This window comes from Podarcis muralis, chromosome 6 (assembly GCF_964188315.1).
Source record: "Podarcis muralis chromosome 6, rPodMur119.hap1.1, whole genome shotgun sequence".
NCBI lineage: Eukaryota > Metazoa > Chordata > Lepidosauria > Squamata > Lacertidae > Podarcis > Podarcis muralis.
The window spans coordinates 61,520,524-61,542,443 of NC_135660.1; the positions used below are offsets into that span (position 1 = coordinate 61,520,524).

The 21,920-nt window shown below is 41.3% G+C and overlaps 1 protein-coding gene across 1 annotated transcript in view; it reads left to right on the plus strand.

The window, feature by feature from the left end:
- The window catches only part of ADGRA1 (adhesion G protein-coupled receptor A1), a 305,286-nt gene that overhangs the window by 119,119 nt on the left and 164,247 nt on the right, over nucleotides 1-21,920 (plus strand). Inside the window, exon 7 of the mRNA XM_028729853.2 lies at nucleotides 13,562-13,775. Within this exon, the coding sequence (XP_028585686.2) occupies nucleotides 13,562-13,775 (214 nt within the window). The remainder of the gene's footprint in view (nucleotides 1-13,561; nucleotides 13,776-21,920) is intronic.

Here is a 21,920-nt window from a genome sequence, read left to right on the forward strand (position 1 = left end):
ATATAAACTTTTTTAAACGCCATTTGGGGAGGGTTGATGGTGAATATCAGGGTGTTGAGGGTGAACTTTCCAGCAGTGCGGTATTTTTTATGGTAGTCAGATGGTAGCTACCTCCCAGAATGTCCCACCAAGTTATTGTCTTACTGTCATTCTGAAGAGCATTTTGTGGCAAACAGGGAAAAATTATCCTTCGCTAGGAACACTGCTGCCAACTCTACCTGAAAGCAGAAGCATCAGTCTTGGGAAGAAACTTGTTATATATAGGATGGTCATCTTGTTGGGATACTGCTAGGGAGGCAAAGTCCATCATAGCCCCCAAGCCGGCTGCCGGACGATCCATCGACCTCCTGTAGACAGGCAGTATCAGCAATTAGCGACACGAAGCCTCAGAAATAGTATTCCACATTCTTAGGCTGGTGCACACTCTATCAGCAGAATTCACACAGCAAAAGATGCACAGCAGGAGAGCATATTTACAAGTTTATTCAACGTTGGTCAGAACAAAGAAAAACATGACCGCCTGCTTCAGCGTTCAGGCACGAAGGAAAGAACGAAAGCAAAGACACAACAGAAACATCCTGTGCAACAGGAAATACGCAGACTCTGTGACTCACAGCCTGCTCCCTTTTAAGGTGGAACGGAAATATCCTAACACATCTGTCATGGATGTTTTAGTTGAGATTCCTGTATCGCAGGGGACATGGGGACCCTCTGGGCCCCTTACAACTCTATCATTCTACAGTTCAGATTCTGAGTCATTTCAGGGTTGCAGTGCTTGTTGAAGCTACTTGCTCAATGTTGTCCTGCTTCATTGGTCTTGCATCTTTATGACCAGGAGATGGAACTTGTTGCCAGCGCTCAGGGGTGATGGGATTTGTAGTCCGGCAACACCATGGGTCACCTAACCCCTGCTTTTTAGATTATATTCACCAAAGCCATTGATAGTTGTGCTGCCTTCACAGATTGGCAGTCTCCACTGTCAAAAGTCTACTCATAGTAGATGCACTATATTATACTCCAAACCGTCTTTCCCATGCTGAAAAATTGCTGTTTAAAGTTTAGTCTGTGATGTTTGTCTTTAGAATTCCATGTCTTATTTGAGGCCTTATTATTTTGGTATCCAAGAGCAAACAATAGTCCCCCCGAGGTAAATTTATGATTAGATTCCTGCCCTGCTTTTTTGGTAGTAAAAGGTAAAGGGACCCCTGACCATTAGGTCGCTTTATTGGCCGAGGGAGCTGGCGTACAGGTTCCGGGTCATGTGGCCAGCATGACTAAGCTGCTACTGGTGAACCAGAGCAGCGCATGGAAACGCCGTTTACCTTCCTGCCGGAGCGGTACCTATTTATCTACTTGCACTTTGATGTGCTTTCGAACTGCTAGGTTGGCAGGAGCAGGGACCAAGCAACGGGAGTTCACCCCATCGCAGGGATTCGAACCGCCGAACTTCTGATCGGCAAGTCCTAGGCTCCACCCTAGGTTCCTCCCAGCCCCACCTGCGTCCCATTTTTTTTTTGGGGGGGGGGGTAGTGTTCCACTGTAAAATATGGATTTCCTGGTCATCTGCAGTGGGGGAGAGGGTTTTCCCTCTTTCTGAAGCAAAATGAACCCTGCAAGAGGGTGGATGTACAACTCCCAGTTGCCTATCTGTACCACCAGTATTTTATATTAGCACTGTTAATACAGGTTTTATGATACATTTGTTTATTTATTACACTTATGAATGGAATTATTTCTGAATCGCTTCTCATATAGCATCTCAAAGCAATTTCATAATAAAAACATCAGTATTAAAAACAGCTACATTATTTCCTTTCTAAAAACTATTACAGCAATTAAAAAGCAATTACAAATACTTTCATATGTAAAAACAATTCAAGTGACTGTGTAAACATGGCTAAAAATATTTAACAGTAATTAATGGCCTGTGTAATTTAAGATCCTGTGTGATGCAATGCATAAAATGCGGCATTTGTTTTAAATGTCTTCAGACATTCTGGTTTCCTTTATTTGCTGCCAAATTGTCCCTCTCACCAACATTCACTATGTTTTCTTGAGACAGTGGCTAAGGCTAAATTGCACTGGAGAGATGTGGAACTTCAGGGATAAACAATAATACCAACTTGTAGATCATCATAACGTTATGTGTGCTTCAAAATCCACACTGTGATCACTACTTTCATATTTACGCCGCTTGAAAAGCATTTGTGTGTATGGGCAGTTTAAATGAACATTGTACTGAAACAAAAATGGTAGTAGGTTACTGCCATGTTTAGAATATATATATATATACACACAACAGAGCCCATCACCATGCTTGTTTACATTTATCATTATTTCAAAGTAACTGAGGGTAGATGCCATTTTTTCAATGGTGCTGGTGATGCATTAATGAATTGAAAGCCCCAAGGAAAATTTCGAGATTGCAGCGGAAGCAGGGGCAGTACTTATTCTGAATCCTGGGTGTCCTTGAACGAGGCAAGAAAAGCCCAGTAAAAGAGTACAGAAAAGTAAGATTTAAAGTGTTTGCCAATTCATTTATAAAAATGCCTTACTTTTGTCACCCTGAAAATGAATACATATTTCTAATAATGTCCCAGCAAAGTGCTTTTAATGCCGTTCTCAGTTGGCATTGCATCCAAACAAGGCAGCTATTACTCATATTTGCTGTGTTGGTATCTCCTCTCCCAGAGATTACCTTTCACGCCAATGCACTTTCTTTTATAGTCGTATAAACCATAATTGCAAAGCTTTATAGAACTGTGGTAACTGGCAGTGTCAAGGGCAGTAGCTACTCTGTGCTCAAGGCATTACACATCAAAGTGAGGAAGGGAAATGCTATACAGTGCTAATGGGGTACGCCCTTACTCCTAAAGGGCTGCCAAGTTTTGTTTCTCTAGTGTGTGATGTTCATGCACTTGACAGTTGTCTTGCACATTCCTGGAGGCCCATTATATCTTCATTCATCCACAGGTAGCGCTATAGCTTGTTTTCCTAGTTTCCTAGAGACTCTTAGGATGCCTGCCCAGGAGTCTGTTTCCTGTTTCCTTACTGTTCACCTTGCCAAATCAGAGCTGGGAAAGGAAAAGTAAGGGTGGGATCTGTCATCAGTTTGAAGGCATGATAACAAAAACACACACACTAATGTAAAATACTGTGCTGATTCCTTTACCACACATGACACAACCTACTACAATTGTACTTGGCCCCACTTGACAACACTCATCCCCAGTTCACACAAAATCCAAGCCATACCATGGCCGAGTGTGAGCAAGCAAGCATGCAGGTATTCTGAGCAAAAGTTGCAGCTGCTTTACTCATCCCTGGGTCCTGTTATTGCCACGCTTCCTGGAGCTCAGCCATAATTTGGCTCAGCATTATGTCTAAACTTGGAGACTTGATTTGTCCGCCCCACCCCCAACACATCATGATCAGCAAGCCAAGAAGAAGCCTTGACCATAGCTTGAGGTTTGGTTTAAGTGAAACAAATCACTATCTTTATGGAAGCTTTTAATAGTGGACGAATGATTATATTTTCATATTCTGCTGGAAGCCACCCAGAGTGGCTGGGAAAACCCAGCCAGATGGGCGAGGTATAAATTTATTATTATCATCATTATTATTATTTGTTGTTGTTGTTTGTTTTGTCATGTCCGACTCTTCGTGACCCCATGGACCAGAGCACGCCAGGCACTCCTGTCTTCCACTACCTCCCGCAGTTTGGTCAAACTCATGTTTGTAGCTTCAAGAACACTGTCCAACCATCTCGTCCTCCGTTGTCCCCTTCTCCTTGTGCCCTCCATCTTTCCCAACATCAGGGTCTTTTCCAGGGAGTCTTCTCTTCTCATGAGGTGGCCAAAGTATTGGAGTCTCAGCTTCAGGATCTGACCTTCCAGTGAGCACTCAGGGCTGATTTCCTTAAGAATGGATAGGTTTGATCTTCTTGCAGTCCATGGGACTCTCAAGAGTCTCCTCCAGCACCATAATTCAAAAGCATCAACTCTTCGGCAATCAGCCTTCTTTATGGTCCAGCTTTATGGTCACTTCCATACATCACTACTGGGAAAACCATAGCTTTAACTATGTGGACCTTTGTTGGCAAGGTGATGTCTCTGCTTTTTAAGTTGCTGTCTAGGTTTGTCATTGCTTTTCTCCAAAGAAGCAGGCGTCTTTTAATTTCGTGACTGCTGTCACCAAAAATTATCATCATCATCATCCCAATTTGAGCGTAATGCTAAGCCATGGTTTATCTTTGGATGGTACAACAGCACTGGGGAATGAGTGAAGTGGTTGCAGTTTTGCTCTGACTACAGCTCTCTCAATCACATTTAGCCATGGTTTAACTTAGTGTTACATGTGAACCAGGCTTCAGTCTGACTTCACCTGTTGTGTAAAACTTCATCTGTTGTGTAAAACGTTGTGGTTGATTATGGCTGAAGTCTCAGATTGCCAGTTCACATCTTAAGTCAAATCTGGGGTGGGGGTGAGGGGAGGTGAAGGACAGGATACATCAGGTGTGAGAAGTTATTCCTTGTTTTTCTCCTCAGCTTGGGGCAGGGCACAAATGTAACACAATAGCCTTAACTCAGAACCATAAATATAAACTATTTCATAAGGTCACAAAAGATGGGAATTCCTTTTGCCCCCCTTCAGAATTTAGAGTCTTCAAATCAGATACATTTATTTTAAAAACAAACATTATTGCCTACAGAATGATTGCATTTCCCTGTACATGAGGAATAAATTATTTCATGGGGGGAAAGGGCTGGCATTTATGTATGGCAATTTTTCAAACTAAAAGGAAAGATTAAAAAAAGGAGGTTGCCATTTAATTTGTGATAGTGTAAGACAGTGTGGCTGACAGGAGAATATTAAGATGGAAGTGGCTATTAAAATGACTTGGAAGCAACCCCCTTCCTCATTGGTATTATGGAATTGGCAGAAAATGAGGGATCATTATTTTAATGGAAGCAAACCATAGCGATATGTGCTTAGGTGTGCTTGTAGCTGTAGAACAAATTGATAAATGCTGGTACATTTGATATCGCACAGGCGCAGCGTCATAAATATTCTAGAAAAGATGTTAAGACTAACATTTTATTAGTTACTGGAATTTAGCATCACTTTTCAGTTCAACTGAGTGCATTTCTCATATGCCCTAGCATTCTACAAACCTTCTGTGGAGAATCCTAGGCAGTGCACTGCAAAACATAAGTTGTCCTCTGGTGTATGTCGTGTGTGTGTACACACACACACACACACACACACACCACTTTGTCAGTAGATCTCTGTTGAAAAACACAGTCCCGTTTTTGTTTTCTTTGTCCCTACCCCCATTTTTTTCCATCTGCTTTGTTACTGGATCGGTTCTTTACTTTTAGTGTCTTCCAGCTTATTTCCACTGAGTTTAGCCATGCATATTTCTCTCCCACTGAGATTGTATACATATATTAGAACTCTAACTCACACGTTTGTCAGCAGTACATGCTACACTCTGCAGGCATAGCAGGTTCAGATAGAAAGCCCCAATGGCGATACAATAAATCAAGCGATTAACAAGAAGTAACTCTGGTTTTCCTTTGCAAAAGCACACGGTCTTAAAAGATGAGATAATTCTAATGTAGAAAAGTTCAGGTTTATTGTTGTGCATGAATTTATAAATAGTTGGGGGGGGTGCCATTGAAAAACAAGAAATACCTCAAAAAAATGTGAGCCAGCACAAATATAACACTTGGGTATCTGCAAACCATGATGTCCAAATCAAGCTCCAGCCTCTCTTTGTTATCCAGACTGATATCCCCCTCCCTTGCCAGTTTAGCTATAATGCATTACATGCAAGCCAGTGGAAGTGATCAAAACACTGGAGTGAAACCATGGTTTGAAAACATTTGCAAACCATGGTTCTGAGGGAACTTTGTGTTAGCAGTGGTTTGCATTAGTGTACATGCAGCCTAAAAACAAGGTTAATTTGTCAGGATTCAGTCCACAGAAGAGGAGCAAGGGGAGCAGGAACCTCCAGGAGATCACCACACAGAATCAATCATGTTATCAAAGACCAATTTAGGGAGTAGTCCTGCGGACGTCAGTGGGAACGTTAAAAAGCAAAGTTACAGGCCAGACAAGCTGAAGTCAAGTTGGAGAATTCATCTAACACTCTTCTCTTCCTCACCCCCAAGCCACAACCAAGCATATTCAAAAGAAGCAAACACATTTTAAGCTCTTCAGATATAATTAATAGGGAACTGAAGTGCCTTAAAAATGGGGGTACACACACATTAAGGTGGTGGCTGGTTGGTGGAAGGACCCTGAGTGACAGGCAGGGAAGAGAATACCTTCCAGGGTGAGAGACTATTGAGAAGAAAGGAAAGCCCCCAGGTGAGAGCTGGGGAGAGTTCACCCCTTTCTGTGTGAGACTAAGGTTTCTTTTTTCTTTCTCTGTTTTTGTTCTTATTTAGATTAGATTCTTTTATTTTATTGCAGTATGAAAAAGCTTTCATAAAATCTATTTTTTTAATAATAAAAAAGGAGTGCATGGTGTTATGTCATGCTTTGCCAAACAAAAAAATTACATTCTATTACAGTTCAGAAGATCAGAAGGTTGCTTTGGAAATGGAAAGGTAGCATCATCTCCAGCCTCCAGCCATATGTTCATATTTTGACTGCTGTCGTACATGATGCTGAAATGCCTTTTCATTCCTTGTTTGGCATGAATCGTAAACAGATGCTTAGTTCATTTGCCATCCTTACAATACATTTTTAAAACTCAGAAGTACATTCCATTGACTTTAGTGTTGCTTGTAAAGTGCAGTTAGATTTTCGGCATTAATCTGGAGAACCTGGAAACGACAATTTACATTATATCATCTCTGGTCTTGTGCTAGTCCCACAGGCTATTGCCTGTCCATCAGTACTGTAGCCAAGACCAACGATGTCAACAGCAAAATAAATTAAAATGTTTTTTCATATCTAGTGATGTTTAAACCATAGAGGTTTGGCAAGTTACTTCGTTAAGCTTATAAAAATATTGATGTTGTATTTCATGCTCTAGTAGTTTGTTGGCTTGTAACACAGCTTGCTTCCGTATGAGTGAGCACCTGAATTCATCATGAACATACGCATGCACTCTAAAGCAATCACCTTTGAAGGAAATAATTTATGAATAAGGGTGATAATTAATTGAATTAGCATTCTCATGTTACCTTATTCTGTTCTCTGCTTTTAGAATTTGCCTTGCTGATGCTGCTTTATATTGTAGCATTGATGTTAAAAAGTTAACATAGGCAACATAGATGGGTCTCTGCATTGGGGAAAATAGCAGAGGGAGAGATGGAGTCGCACAGATGGAGATATGATACAAGTCACACAATGACCAGTTGCATCACCATCATCATTAGTGAGCAGACTCTGGGATCCTAATTCAGGGTGGAACCATGGCGGGAGATGTGGGAGCTTTTAACATTTTGCTTCCCTCTATGGTTCAGTGCGGGTGGCGCTGTGAGTTAAACCACAGAGCCTAGGGCTTGCTGATCAGCAGGTCGGCGGTTCGAATCCCCATGACGGGGTGAGCTACCGTTTCTCAGTCCCTGCTCCTGCCAACCTAGCAGTTCGAAAGCACGTCAAAGTGCAAGTAGATAAATAGGTATTGCTCTGGCGAGAAGGTAAACAGCATTTCCATGCTATGGTTAGCCAGAAGTGGCTTAGTCATGCTGGCCACGTGACCCAGAAACTGTACGCTGGCTCCCTCAGCCAATAAAGCGAGATGAGCGCTGCAACCCCAGAGTCATCCGCAATTGGACCTAATGGTCAGGGGTCCTTTACCTTTTATGGTTCAGATCAGGGCCCCACCCTAGATGCTTTTTACTCTGTGCCCCTGCCCCATATAAACCATTCGCACCCTCAGAATACATCCCTCCTGCCTCCACTAATAAAGCCATTTGGAAGAGAAGGTGGAACAAGCAACATGACTTGCAGATAAGCAGTCCGTGGTTATTTAAGATACTCTACTTCCTCAAAACGTTTCCACAGCTACATAACAGTATGTATTTCTCCATGGCAAGCTGACTGTTGTTTAGTGTATGAATGATCTTGTTTGGCCTCCAGGAATGTCTCAGGAAAAGGGGCTAATCTTTCCAATGTGATGCTGATCTATTACAAATAAATTCACTTGACATGGTACACTCTCTAGGAAGCTGCCGATAAACAAAACCATGTGCATTTGTTTTTGAGGCATTTATAATGGAAGAGAACGTGTGAGGTTTGCTCAAGCTGTGTTTCGCTATGTTGTTTAGAGCTTACACTAATCAGCCAAATGGAAATGATTTTGAATGGCATTGTGTTTTATTAGCATTAAGGGACTAACAGGCAAGTAAATGTTAAATCATTTTTGACATCCATTCTGTCATGGTTTATAAAAAGTACTTGTACACCCTAGAGAGAGTCTGCTACAAATCTAATGCAGCAATGTGGTAAGGTTCTCTCCCCACCCCTTCATGAATAGATATTAGAAAACCCTTCATTTGCTTCTATAAATGATTTATCTGCTGTGTACTAAAATTTAGTTGTACTTTTATACTTTAGATATATATCTACAATTAAATATGTCTGAACTTTCAGTGGGCAGTTGATTCCTGTGTTATGTGGCTCTTATCAGATGAGCTAGGTTTAAAATTTAAGGTCAGATATTGGGCATATTTGTGCAGCTTGGCATCTGAAAACACAAACTACACACACAAATCTGAGTAGTGATGGCTGGGTTTTGATTTAGCAAAGTGATATTTAATAATTTTATGATATTTTTGTGTCTCTCTGTGTGTTTTACCCATGGCTGTGTATTGTGCTTTTTGGATGATGTTTTTAAATTGTTTTATTGCTGGCCTTTATTGTTCTTTTCGAACATTGCTATTTTGTTTTTGTTTTATTATGTTCATGAGCTGTCTTGAACTATATGAGGAAAGGCAAGATATAAATAACTTGAATAAATGAATGAATGAGCAGGGAAAGGATTAAGCAAACTCTCCCTCCTCTTTGCCTGCCCACTCCTGATTCTACCCATTAGAAATGGCTTTTTCAGCTCCAACTGGGCTGTTAGGCTACAGGCTTGTGTACAATTTGTAAGCTGAGTTTTAAGAAGTGCAGAACTAGAGGCTAAAATGCTGGCTATAGCAGAATGTTAGGGCAACTTAGATTTCAGAAAGAACAAAAAAAAATAAAAAATGACCATCCTGTGAAGAAACTCTGTTCCTGATTCCCATAGTAAGGAATCATTGCTTTGCACTTAGAAAACCGAGTAACTGAAGGGGTGTTGCATATGTCTGGGGATTCCCTGACTCATACGCCTGTACTACATTAAATTCAATGATGGAGCCGAATAAAAAGGCTTTTCATGATACTACAGCTCCTCATCAATTTGCCAATTCATAGAATCCTCAGGTCTCCTCTTCCCGGTTTTAATTAATAATTCTTTCACAATATCAGGTGCGAAAATACTGTGCTGGGAAACACACCAGCTGACTTATGGAAATGTCTTAATGCCAAATGACAGCATCATATTTTGAGGAAAGTTGTCGTGCCATTTGCAGTATTAAAAACAGATGGAGGTGTGCAGAGAAAAGGGGGAGCCTACGAGAAGGCCCAGGCTTTGCTGCCAGAGGCTGAGTTGATGTTTATATTACAGATTACAAAGAGATTGCAGTCTCCCAATGGCAAATATTCTCTGGGTACAAAAGCGATAAAAACTGTTTAAAGTTGCAAAACATACGCAAATAATATTTTAGATGGCAACACTAATGCTAAGAACAATTTTTAATTTGGAGAAGTCTAAAAATAAGGGCAAACACAAGCCCTAACTAGTTTCACAATGTTAAACCTGCATTGCAGGGGGTTGGACTCTTGAGGTCCTTTCCAACTCTACAATTATATGATTTGGTCATCCTATGAAATCATGGTAAAGCATACCATTCTACCAAAGATTAAAAGTATGGAGGTTAATACTTGTGCAAGTCAAATGGTATTTGGCTGGCGTCTTGGTGTTAAAGTAGACACCAGATGAATCACACTGCAGAGGACATTCCATAAACAGAAGACCACTTTTAAGAAGTCTCTTGTGACAACCCACCATATTTCAGCTTGCAAGGACACACAGAAAAGGGTCTCCGTTGACCTCAGGGCTTGGATTGAACCTTCAGATTACTTGTTTCTGTCGCTCTGACAAATGTATTAATTTTATTTAATTTGTAGCAGCATTGTGAAACACAGCTGAATGTGCATGCACTTTTACATGTCTCTGGCCATGTCTCTACTCAGATGTGAGTCCTGTTGCATTCAGTGGGGCTTACTTCCCGGTAAATGAAGATAAGACTGCAGCCTTAGTGTCATGCTATGGGAGTTTCATTGGACCGTCTCCAACTAACCTTTACTCAGAGTAGACCCATTGCTGATGGGCATGTTAAGTCTGCTCAGAGTATGACTAACATTCAATACAATCCATTGCAAATAACTTATAAGCAAGCTATTTACTTCTGTGTCGTATATCAAATTCTGAAATTTTTCTAATTCTAGCATTATCGTTCATTTCCACATTCTGCTAAGGTATTTCTAGGACTCAAGTCAATTATAGCTGGGTTTTTGGAGATCGGATACAAAGTGCCTCTCCAATTTTTTCTGCTCCCACTGAGCAACACTTTGTATCCCTTGCCAATTTTCATCACTATAGTTAAGAATATGGCTTTCTGGCTACTTGGACTGGTTGTATTCAGCAGGAACTGAGAAACGAATATATTGTTTTGGCAGTAAAACTGACTTCATTCATTTGCTGTATTCCAAGCCACAATATAATGATTTATTTACTTAAAACATTTCTACAGAAAATGTTCATGGTGGCTTAAATCACCAAATTTAAAACATCAGGTATTCAAATATAATAAAATAAACATTGCTGCTTAAATCCTTCTTTAAAACAGCCTGGAAGTAAACAAAATCAGGAACTGGAAGACTATGGACCTGTCAAAACATAAGGTTTCTGCTTGATGTCTAAGTCCACAGGCTGAACCCAACTCACTTGGAAATAAATTCAGTTGAATTAAATAAATCTTTCTTCTGAGTAGATATGCTTATGGTTGCACTGTAAATGTCAACTCAGGGCTCTTTCACACTTCACCTTGTGCCGTGCCTAAAAAGCACAGCTCCAAACAATTTTCCATTTGACCCACACTTTCTAGGCATGGGTCTGTGTGGTTTCCCCCTTGCTCCGCTTCTTTCCAAGGGAAAAGCTGCTCTTCAGCAATAGAGCGGAACAAATGTCCATCTGGGAAGAATCCAAATTGCTGTTTGCTCTGATTGAGCACTAAAGAGTAGTTTTCCCTGGGGGAAAGCAGCAGAACAAGAGGAAGTGTCAATAAGTTCTCAGTGTCACAGGGATAGGGAGTTTCATAGCCTGGTTGCTGCAATGGAAAATGCCATCTCCTTTAGCTTGTTCAGAGTGGCTGGGGAAACCCAGCCAGATGGGTGGGGTATAAACAATTCTGGGCATTTGTAAATCTCCCTCAAAACAGGAAATGTGATTTTTAGTGCATGATTAAGGTGTTCAACACAAGCTAGTATAGTGATTTTCAACCAGTGTGCAATGGCACCCTGGGGTGCCTTGAAGGATGGTATGGGGTGCCACGGGCAACACTGGCCTCTGTCCCTCTTTCCTTCCCTCCCTTACTCTAATGCCCTCTTGCCTCTCTGCCTCCTAAAGGCTTGCATGGCTGTTTGTTGCAGCAGCCCTGACTACAAGCTCCCCAGGCGAATGGTGCCTCTGGGGCTGGCCAGGGGGTGTTTCCCAGGCCCCTGGTGGGGCAGTGGGAGGAGACACCTCTCTTTGGGGCAGGGAGGGCAGCTCAGAGACCAGGGGCTGCTCAGAGGACTCCCAAGGAGAGGGGAGAGTTTAAGAACGCTCCACAAGGGAGGGTGTTTGAAAAGGGTGAGGGGCTGCTGGCTCTGCAGGCAAGGGGTGACAGAACTGGGCTTCTGAGCCCCACAGGGGTGCCACAGAAAAAATGTAGTTGGTCAAGAGAGCCGTGGACCCAAAAAGATTGAAAACCTCTGAGCTAGAGTATTAACGTTTGCTATATTGATAGTTCAACACGCCTTCTAGAAAAGTATATATAAATAAATAAATAAATAAATAGACTATAGACAATTTTGCCTCTCTGTCAAGAGATGTCAACATAGCCAAATACATTTGGCAATCAGTTTATTATAAATATGTGTAAATACTAGAAAAACATATGCATTGATCATGTTCATTACTTTCAAAAATTGACTTGTGCCTGTTAAGTGTTAATAGGCTGATATACATTTATTTATTTATTTAATTAGAGAATAATTCCTTCCATCCTCTAACTCTGAAAAGATGCAAAGGTGTTTCCACTTTATGCTGAACTGGAAGCACTAAAACATTTCCTTTATAAGCAGAAGACCTGAGGATAAAAATATGTACCCGTTGAAAGGTACAACCAAGTGAATAAATGTTATCATTATCCTCACAAAATTAAAAATGCAGAGCTTGAGATTTAGCCATTCTATCTAAATCAGCACTGCTGTGTTGTTTGTAGATTTATTACAATCAGTGCAGCTAAATGTGGAATAAAATTACTGCTTAGTACGAGTCACAGTATTTGACCCTTGAGCTGAAAGTGCTTTCTTTCTTCCTTGAAAATATAATGCTGTGTGCATTAGCTTCTAATACTGTGGCAGCTGTGCTCAGCCTAGGCAATAAGAAGGAAAGGGAGAGAAAGTAGAACGGAGGGAGAGACAAGGTCTTTCCATTTATTGGACCTTTTGCAAAAAGATTGCACATTAACCTAATGTTACATTGAAATCAACAGTGTGTTAATCACAGGTGGGTTGACTTGATCACGTGAGTCTAACGTGTTTCCCCCTCATAATCATAACTCTCAGCACAAACATTTTACCTTCTGCAGTGTTTTACCAATCATAGTATAATTGTCTCGGATTAGTTTACAGAATGAAGTGAAAACTGCCAAACTGACAATGTGATGGAATGTGTGTGTAGCTTATGGGCATGTGTTTTGTTTCAGCAAACCTTATTGTTCAAGGATGGAAAAGAGCTTCTTCAAAGTTCTCAGCAGCACATACAGAATTTACTAGGAAGTGTAAGGTCTGCCACTTGGTATTACTCATCTAGTTCGCAGATCCCTGCCATACGGAGATTTATAGACATTGCTGACCACCTGGCAACTATCTTTGTGAGCCCTCTTCTTGACATGGGGCACACAGTAATTGCATCTGTGGAGGATATACCCTGTGTCTTTAAAAAACAAACTTGGTATTTTCATTCTAGTGACAAGAAACGATGGGCATGATCCTGTACCCATTTAGCTGGAAGTAAACCCCATTAAATTCAAAGGGACTTGCTGCTGAGTAGACATGTGTAGAATAGCACTGCGAAGATGTACTTGTCCATTATTGTTTTTGCTGACTCTAGTTCTGCTCCTCTCCTCTCCTCATCACTAACAATGCAATAAACGAATTGTTTCCTTTATACTCTCACCTACAGCTGGACCGCTGGAGCTGCCTCTATTTGAATTGATACCATCCCAGAGACAAGTGGTTTTTCATGGCGACCGCTTACCATTTCAGTGTACAGCAACATACCTCGATAATACTACACAAGTGCATTGGTACCACGATGGACGCCTAGTTGAAACAGATGACGAAAGTGGCGTGTTTGTGGAGGACAGCATAACGCATGACTGCTGTTTAATCACACGGTAATATATTCCCATCTTTGGTATTATTTAGAACAGCTTTTCCCAACCTGGTACACTTCAATTATATATAGGGCTACAATTTCCATCAGCCCCAGTCAGCATGGCCCAATGGTCAGGGATGATAGGTGTTAGGATTCAACAACTTCTGGAAGGAACTGGGTCAGGGGGAACATACAGTATGATTTTAGCAGTGTGGTGAATGATGGTGACTAGTTTGGGTTTTTCTTTTGGTCTTTGCTGGCTGCCAGGTAGATTTCCATCTTTCTGAGATGCTCACACTTCTCCAGATTCAAACTGGAGTCTAAATACTAATGTTAGAGTCTCCCCCCCCCCCCCCCAATTTCACTTGGTTAAGCTGTAATCCAGTGGCACCTGCATGGTACATTTGACTTATTCGGGAGAGGTATTTGAAAGATGACATAAAGTTATTTTAATACTCCCAAGTGCTTTAGGAGACATATGATGAGTAAAGAGAGTAACTTCTTCTTAGAATGATCCCTGAAATACTCGTTTCTTTTGCTGATGAATTCCAGCTCTGCAGCCTCGTCCATCAAATGTCTACCGAAACTTTCCATTTAAATTCAACAATGCTAAAGGGCAGACATTTCCCTGGAACATGCATTGGTTTTTGATAGCCCTTTGGAGGTGTCTAAACTAGAATTATAGGTGATTCTGTTGATAAAAAGTTTCTCATTGGTTATGTATTATATTCATGATAGTACTTACTTCTGAGCAGATATGTATAGGATTGCGGTGTTGACATATTTTCCCCTCGTGGAAAATGGCTAGCTGCTACAAACTACCTCGCAATGGATGCTCCCTCTCCCACCACTTTCTGTTAATGATCAGGTGGAGTAATATTTAAAGGCTGTCTATGAATTCTCCAGTCTCTCTCTCTCTTTCACTCTGTAACACAGAGGGGGAAAGTGTTCACACTGATTAACATCAGTTTCTTTCTATGTCGACCATTTATTCATTAGTATCATTTTACTAGAACAAGCTTTTTCTTCTTAAAAACGCAACTTATTTATTTATTTTCAAACACTCTTGCTGAGAATCTGTGCCCCCGTGAGATTTTTTTCAGAAGTGTCCTGCTGTTGCACCTGCCAGCAATACCTAGACAGAACAATTCTCAAAGCCGCATGCATTTGGCAGCAACCAATGCAAATGTATTAAGAACCTGAATCATGCTTTATGAATTTTATATCGGACTGTACAATCTCAGAACTACGATGCCCTGCCAGGTTGCTCTAATTTGTGTGTGTTTACTTTATATCGAGGAACAACTGACATCATCTAGTTCATTTTTTATACCAGTAGGAGACTGGAATGATGAGCTATACTGCTGCTTTTCAACCTTTGCTATGCAAAAAAAATGTTTTACAGTATACAAAATTGCCTTGTGGCGAATGTTTAGAAAGATCAAAAAAGAGGCAGCATGTTGAATATGGGAAGGTTGAAACTGATTCACAACATAAAAATCAATATGTGCAACGTGGGGCTGATGGTTTAATTAGTTCTATCAAACACCTGCTGCTTAAATTACTGGGTAGATACTGCCCTGCCCTCTCATTTCTGCAACTGCAGACTTTCTTTGCAACCCACCATAAAACTAAATGTCTGATTAATATGATCTAATCTGCCTTGATTTTATAACACTTCTCCTCCCACTTTCTATACCCATGAAGTTAACAGAATGTAGCCCATATATTGTAATATCCTGACCTAGCATTACTTTTGAACATTATACTAATTGTATTTTTGAAAGCCAACACACTTTGCATAGTTAACACTTTTGAATATTTGCGACCCTTGCAAAAATAATATCTATCATATGGGGTCAGGGATAGGGAGCTAGTAAAATCGGTGGGACAGCATTTTGTAGCTGTTTGCAAGGTTCCCAGAAGAACTGTAGAAAGCTTTAGAAAGGGCTGTTGAAAATGGAGGGCCATTTTGGCTCAGCCTCAAGTATAGCTCCACATATAAAATCAAATTAATGTGTGTGCAACTGTTACTGTAAGTGTTGTCATAGAAACAGGGGCAGTCTTCCACCCCCTGTGTTTAACTGTATGTGTTGCCTTTTAGTGCAGATACTATACTTTAGTGCAGATACTAGTCTTTCCAAAGCTACTTTCTGAAATTTGTAAAGAGAATGACTAAAAGTGTCCATATATCCTGATTGTTCTGGATATGTATTTCCAGCTCAACACAATTATCGTTTATAGACATTCCAGTTTTATTGTCTTTCCTTTGTAAATATAAGATATTGAGCCACATTACTAGCTTTCTGTTAAGACATAATTGAAAATAAATGACAACCTAAACATTTTTTTTGTACTGTGCTAATGAAACTAATTTATAAAGTGAGACTCTGCCTCATGACATTTTTCTTGGCAACAAATGTTTCCATATGGGACACTTGAGAATATGTTTTCAATTAGTTCTTACTTCAATTTTTCAGGTATTGGCCAATAATAATATTATTTGAACTTTTCAAAGTTACTCTGACATATCATTTCCATGGTCATATGTATACTTTTTTATATAAGTTAAGAAACTTGTTCCCTACCAGTCATTGAAATGGTATATTTCTACCATGAGCCAACCACATATTTCCTATAGCATTTGAAAATAATTTGTGCATCTGAAAAATATGAACCCGGGAGCTGAGTTCAGCTGATTTCCCTGAGCAAATGTTTACCTTGTATTGTCAAATTCCTTTATGTCTTTGAAGATTATGGAAAGTGTGTGGCTAGGCCATACCAGCTTGCCCACTTCTTTTTCAGTGGCCCTTCTCCAGCTATTCCCTTTTTTCGGAAGCATGGTTTGTATTCACAAAGGAGAAGGCCCCAACTCAAACAGAAGGATTAGCTATCCCAAATTTAATAGTATATTGTGAGGCACACCAATGAAGTTGGTTGAATTGGGGTTCACGTAAAAACAAAGAGTATCTATGTCAAGTGTGACAACTTTTTATCGAGATGCCTCTCAGTTACTTAAATGTGAGGCTTGAAAGGAATCTGTTTTTGTAATAAATCATCATCAACAGTAACAATTAGTAATACAAAAGAGAGGACCTTTTTTTGTCATGGCACTCTGAATTCCCCTGCCCCAGGTCATATCTGTCACTGGCATTACAATATTTTCAATGCCAGGTAATGTTCATTGGAGAAATGTTGGAGGGTATGAGGTTATCAGACCCCCGAACCGTCTGAAGCCAACCCTGTATAGGGAAGGTTTTCTTTAATGTTTACGTTTTATTATGTTTTTATATTTTAATGATCTTCCTAGTTGGCCACACATTTTAGATGGTGTTTTTTTGTCACAATTTAGCCTTACACTGCTTTTCACTTTATAGGCTATTTTTTTTTAGCACAGGCACAATGTGTTTTAAATATATTAGGTCTGATGAAAAAGAAAATGGAAAATGTTGACACCAAATGTATAGATGGCATAAACTTATGAGATAAAAGGGAAGTGCGTAAAGACTATTAAATAAAGTGCAGCAGGAAACCCGGGCAAGCAGCTGGAAAAGAAATGTAGTTGAGGGAGAATATAGACTTTCAAAATAGAGTACCACAACAAGGAGCAAGATGGCAAGCTTCTGTATTATCCAGACACTGGCCTGGTTAACATGTCACAGTAAGTCAAACTATGGCCTATGCACAAACATGCTGGCGCCTCAGGAGGACCATGAGGCACAGCATGAGTCAAATTTAGTGTGCCATCTGAACCTAGACTCAGAGGTGAGGCAAGGTGGGTGCGGTGGATGCATCCCCAGGTGCCAGCTTGATGGGGGGGTGTGACATTTGCTGCGCCACCGGTGCCATTTCCCCGCACTCCCAGCTGGAGGAGTTAGGCAGGGGAAAGGACGAGCTGCATGGGTGCAGCTCCCCAGGTTCAGGGTATGTTTGGGAGTCACAGGGGGCGCTGTTGCGCTGTTGCCCCAGCCCAGATGGCACCCCCAGCACGATCATGGCCATGTCAGATGGCACCCTCCGGCAAGATCGCGGCCATACTGGATGGCACCCCTGGCACGATCCCCGCCGCGCCAGATGGCACCTCTGGCGTGATTGTGGCTGTGCCAGATTGCACCCCCTGGGTATGATCGCCCCACCACCTGGGTGGATTGCCCTGCCCTCAGGTGCATGGCATGTGTGCCACCCTGGGTGTCGGAGCGGCTAGCCCTGCTGCTGCCTAGACTTGGGGTTAAGGTCCCTCCTTTTTAACTATGATCAGTAACCAAGGTTTGTTCTATGTTCCATGCTAAAAGGGCTGGCTGTTTGTGTTATAGGATAGCTTCTGTGTGAGATTGTGCCATTTCTGAAGAGCTCTGTTGCAAAAGGCAAAGAGGAATTGTTGAGGGTTTTGTTTGCTCTGTCTTAATCTGTAGGGCTTTAAAAAAAAAAGAAAAAGAAAACACCTCTGAGTTAATCTCACTGTAGGTTTAAACTGAAAAAAGGATGTGTGTCAGGTATGTGAGAGAGAGGGAGAGAAAATGACGCTGCTGCCACTGAAGAATGACAGCTTATTTTTATAGCTCCATGCTCCAAGGCTGACTCCATGTCCAACACAGCTATATGAATAAATGATGCAGGCTTCCCAGTGATATGAAACTGTAATAAGAACTGTGATCAGAGTGCTCTTCATCAAAGATAACAAGACCTTGCCAAAGTCATGTTGTTGCAAATGGCTGTGTGGTATTATATGTATATACTGATACATAGGTTTCTCAGGCGCAATGAATTTTTCTGTTGTTCTTTCAGTAGGGGGGAAATACAGCTCTCTTTCCAACCATTTCCAGCTACTGGGGCTACTCAGCCAAGGCACCATAATTCCAATAAACATTAAAAAGGTTAACCACCTTATACAGTGGTACCTCGAGTTACATACGCTTCAGGTTACATACGCTTCAGGTTACAGACTCCACTAACCCAGATATAGTACCTCGGGTTAAGAACTTTGCCTCAGGATGAGAACAGAAATCGGGCTCCGGCGGCACGGCGGAAGCAGGAGGCCCCATTAGCTAAAGTGGTGCTTCAGGTTAAGAACAGTTTCCGGTTAAGAACAGACCTCTGGAACGAATTAAGTACGTAACCAGAGGTGCCACTGTATTTTGTAACACGTTTCCAACCATAGATTACAATACGAAAGGCGAGCCTAGAGTTTACACAGAATATACAAGCTTTGTACTGTCAGGCTGTCAACAAAACTGACAATATATTGTGTAGCAGAGATGATAGCCCTTTGTAGGGATTTGAGAAATGGAGAAACCGTGATGCGCACCTAAAGTTACATGAAAGTCGTGTTTTACACATTTTGTCTTCCGGCAAGAGAAAAAATGTCAAACAATACAGTCCAATAAAGAATTAAAACAACCGGCATTTCTAGAATTAGTGATCAAAGTTCAGCCAAGAGCAACATGTCTAACAGAATAGGCTTTCCTTGGCAGGCTGCTAAAACTTCGTAAATGAATGGAAAGTGGCCAGTGCAAATAGTTCAAGCATCCCCAAAGCCATATCTTATTTTGTGTGATACAGATATTGATTTGTGGCCAATGACAACCCTGAATGCAGAAGGCTTGTTAAACAGAATTTGTAAATACTTGGAGGAGGACAGTTGTGAAACCAGCTCAGGAAAAGTTCAGTTGTCCCACTTAGCACAACAGATGGGGGGGGGGAGTATACCGATGCAAAATGTGCTTGCATGTGACTTAGATTAAAGCAAAAACTGCTGGAGCTATAGTGTCTTGTGGGGCATAGGGTGAAAATACAAATGTTTAAATTAGCTTTTGGTTGGAGCAGTTGAAAATGGAAATGAAGCAGCATTTGCAACTTAATAAACATTACGTAATAAACATTATAATAAATGTTTATTACGATGTAATAAACATTACATCGAGACGCGGGTGGCGCTGTGGGTTAAACCACAGAGCCTAGGACTTGCTGATCAGAAGGTCGGCGGTTCAAATCCCCGTGACAGGGTGAACTCCCGTTGCTCGGTCCCTGCTCCTGTCAACCTAGCAGTTCAAAAGCATGTCAAAGTGCAAGTAGATAAATAGGTACCGCTCCGGCGGGAAGGTAAACAGCATTTCCATGCGCTGCTCTGGTTCGCCAGAAGCGGCTTAGTCATGCTGGCCACATGACCTGGAAGCTGTACGCCGGCTCCCTCGGCCAATAAAGCGAGATGAGCGCCGCAACCCCAGAGTCGGTCACGACTGGACCTAATGGTCAGGGGTCCCTTTACCTTTACCTTAAACATTACAGATAGTAGCAGTGATATTACCACCTGATTAGAGTGGCTGGTTGGGATCTGCTGTTAACCTCACCCACTTTGAGGTTGTCCAGTTCTGCAGGCTCTGGCTCTGGCTCAGCATCAGAGCAGTGGGGGTTCCATCAGAGGCACATTCTCAGTCTGAGGTGTCAGATAAAGTCATGTCCTCTACCCTGGACAGTCCTGGGACAGTTAATCCCTCAGGCAATGGCTTGTCTCTCTCCCTCTGAGCCAGAGGCAGGGGAGAACAGGACAGATTGCTTAAGAAGCAGCAGGAGTCTGGCAAACACTGAATTAAGAGCTGGGGAGGATGTGGTGTTGCAGTAACTTGGTCCTATGGCTTCCTTCTTTCCTGGAGCCCACACTGACTCATTTATTCTCTTCTCAAGTAATGGAATGCTTCCTGCTGCCAGATGGGTGTTGGGACTTATGGTCTGGACTTCAGATTGTCTTATTTTCTTTCAAATATTTATGTACCCCTTCATATTCAAGATTCCTAAGCAGTGTACATAAAATATTTTAAAAAGAGAGAGAATTGAAATTCATCATAAAAACAGAAAACTGCCTTTAAATGCCTGCTGAATTTTTTTGTAATGTGCCTGACGTTCAGCAAAGAGGGTACCTGTTTAATCTCAGTCATTAGGATTGGACCACCACAGGGTTGGGTCCACAACACTGAATGCCCAGCTTCAAGTAGTTATGATCCTTGCCTCTGAGCCATAGGAAACCTCCAGCAGAGACTCCCTCAGATATCTCCATAATCAGGCCATGCTTTAAGGGATGAGGCACTCCTTAAAATATCCTAGACCCAAGTTGTTGAGGGCTTTCCAGAAGATCACTGAATCTGGCCAGTAATGTTGGAACCGAATTGTGCTGGTTTGATCTTCAGGAAATATAGCATTATTCAACATCTAAACACATTCTGAGGGAGAGAAAGTGTCAGACACAAGCAGAGGGTGGCAAATGAAAGTCTGCATTACAATAATGCAACAAATACTAATTTTAAAATTAATTATTTTGGTGAACTCTGCTGGCTACCATTTTCTAGCTGCTCCCAAAGGCATGCAATCAAATAATCAAGGATTATCATACAAAGATTAGCACTTTTTATTCATCATCTTGGACATGTTTTACTTAACAAAGCCTCGGTGTGGGTTTTCTGTTTGCTAGACCAGTTGCTGCTATAGTTTCATTGTGGTGATGGTTCTTGTTCCTGTTGTCTGGGTCCAACAGTGAATGTTGAGGGCTGTGTTGCTAGACCTACTGAGCAGTGGGCTTTTTCAAAGCAAAGTCAACATTGTGGAATTGTAGGTTAGAAGTATGAGGGAAAAGTCCTGCAAATAGGCTGTGTTTCACTTGTCTAGCACTTCCCACGCTCTGGGTGGTTCCAGAGCTGAATTGACTACACAATCATTGAAGCAGTGGCAGAATGTCTAGAAGTATGAATGAAGCCAAGTTACAGGGAACCAGGCAGAGGGCCTTCTTGGTAGTGGCACCCACCCTGTGGAACGCCCTTCCACCAGATGTCAAAGAGAAAAACAACCACCCGACTTTTAGAAGACATCTGAAAGCAGCCCTGTTTAGGGAAGCTTTTTAATGTTTAACAGACTATTGTATTTTAATATTTTGTTGGAAGCTGCCCAGAGTAGCTGGGGTAACCCAGCCAGATGGGCAGGGTATAAATAATAAATTATTATTATTATTATTATTATTATTATTATTATTATTATTATTAGGCATCATCTGCGATATTGAAGGAATCCAGTGGTTTATCTTTCAGATCATATGGCCTGTTTCTGCTCTGCATGCATATTTCATACTATCACCTTGCTATAAATTGCCCCATATTTAAAGCAAGTAAGAAGCAAAGTT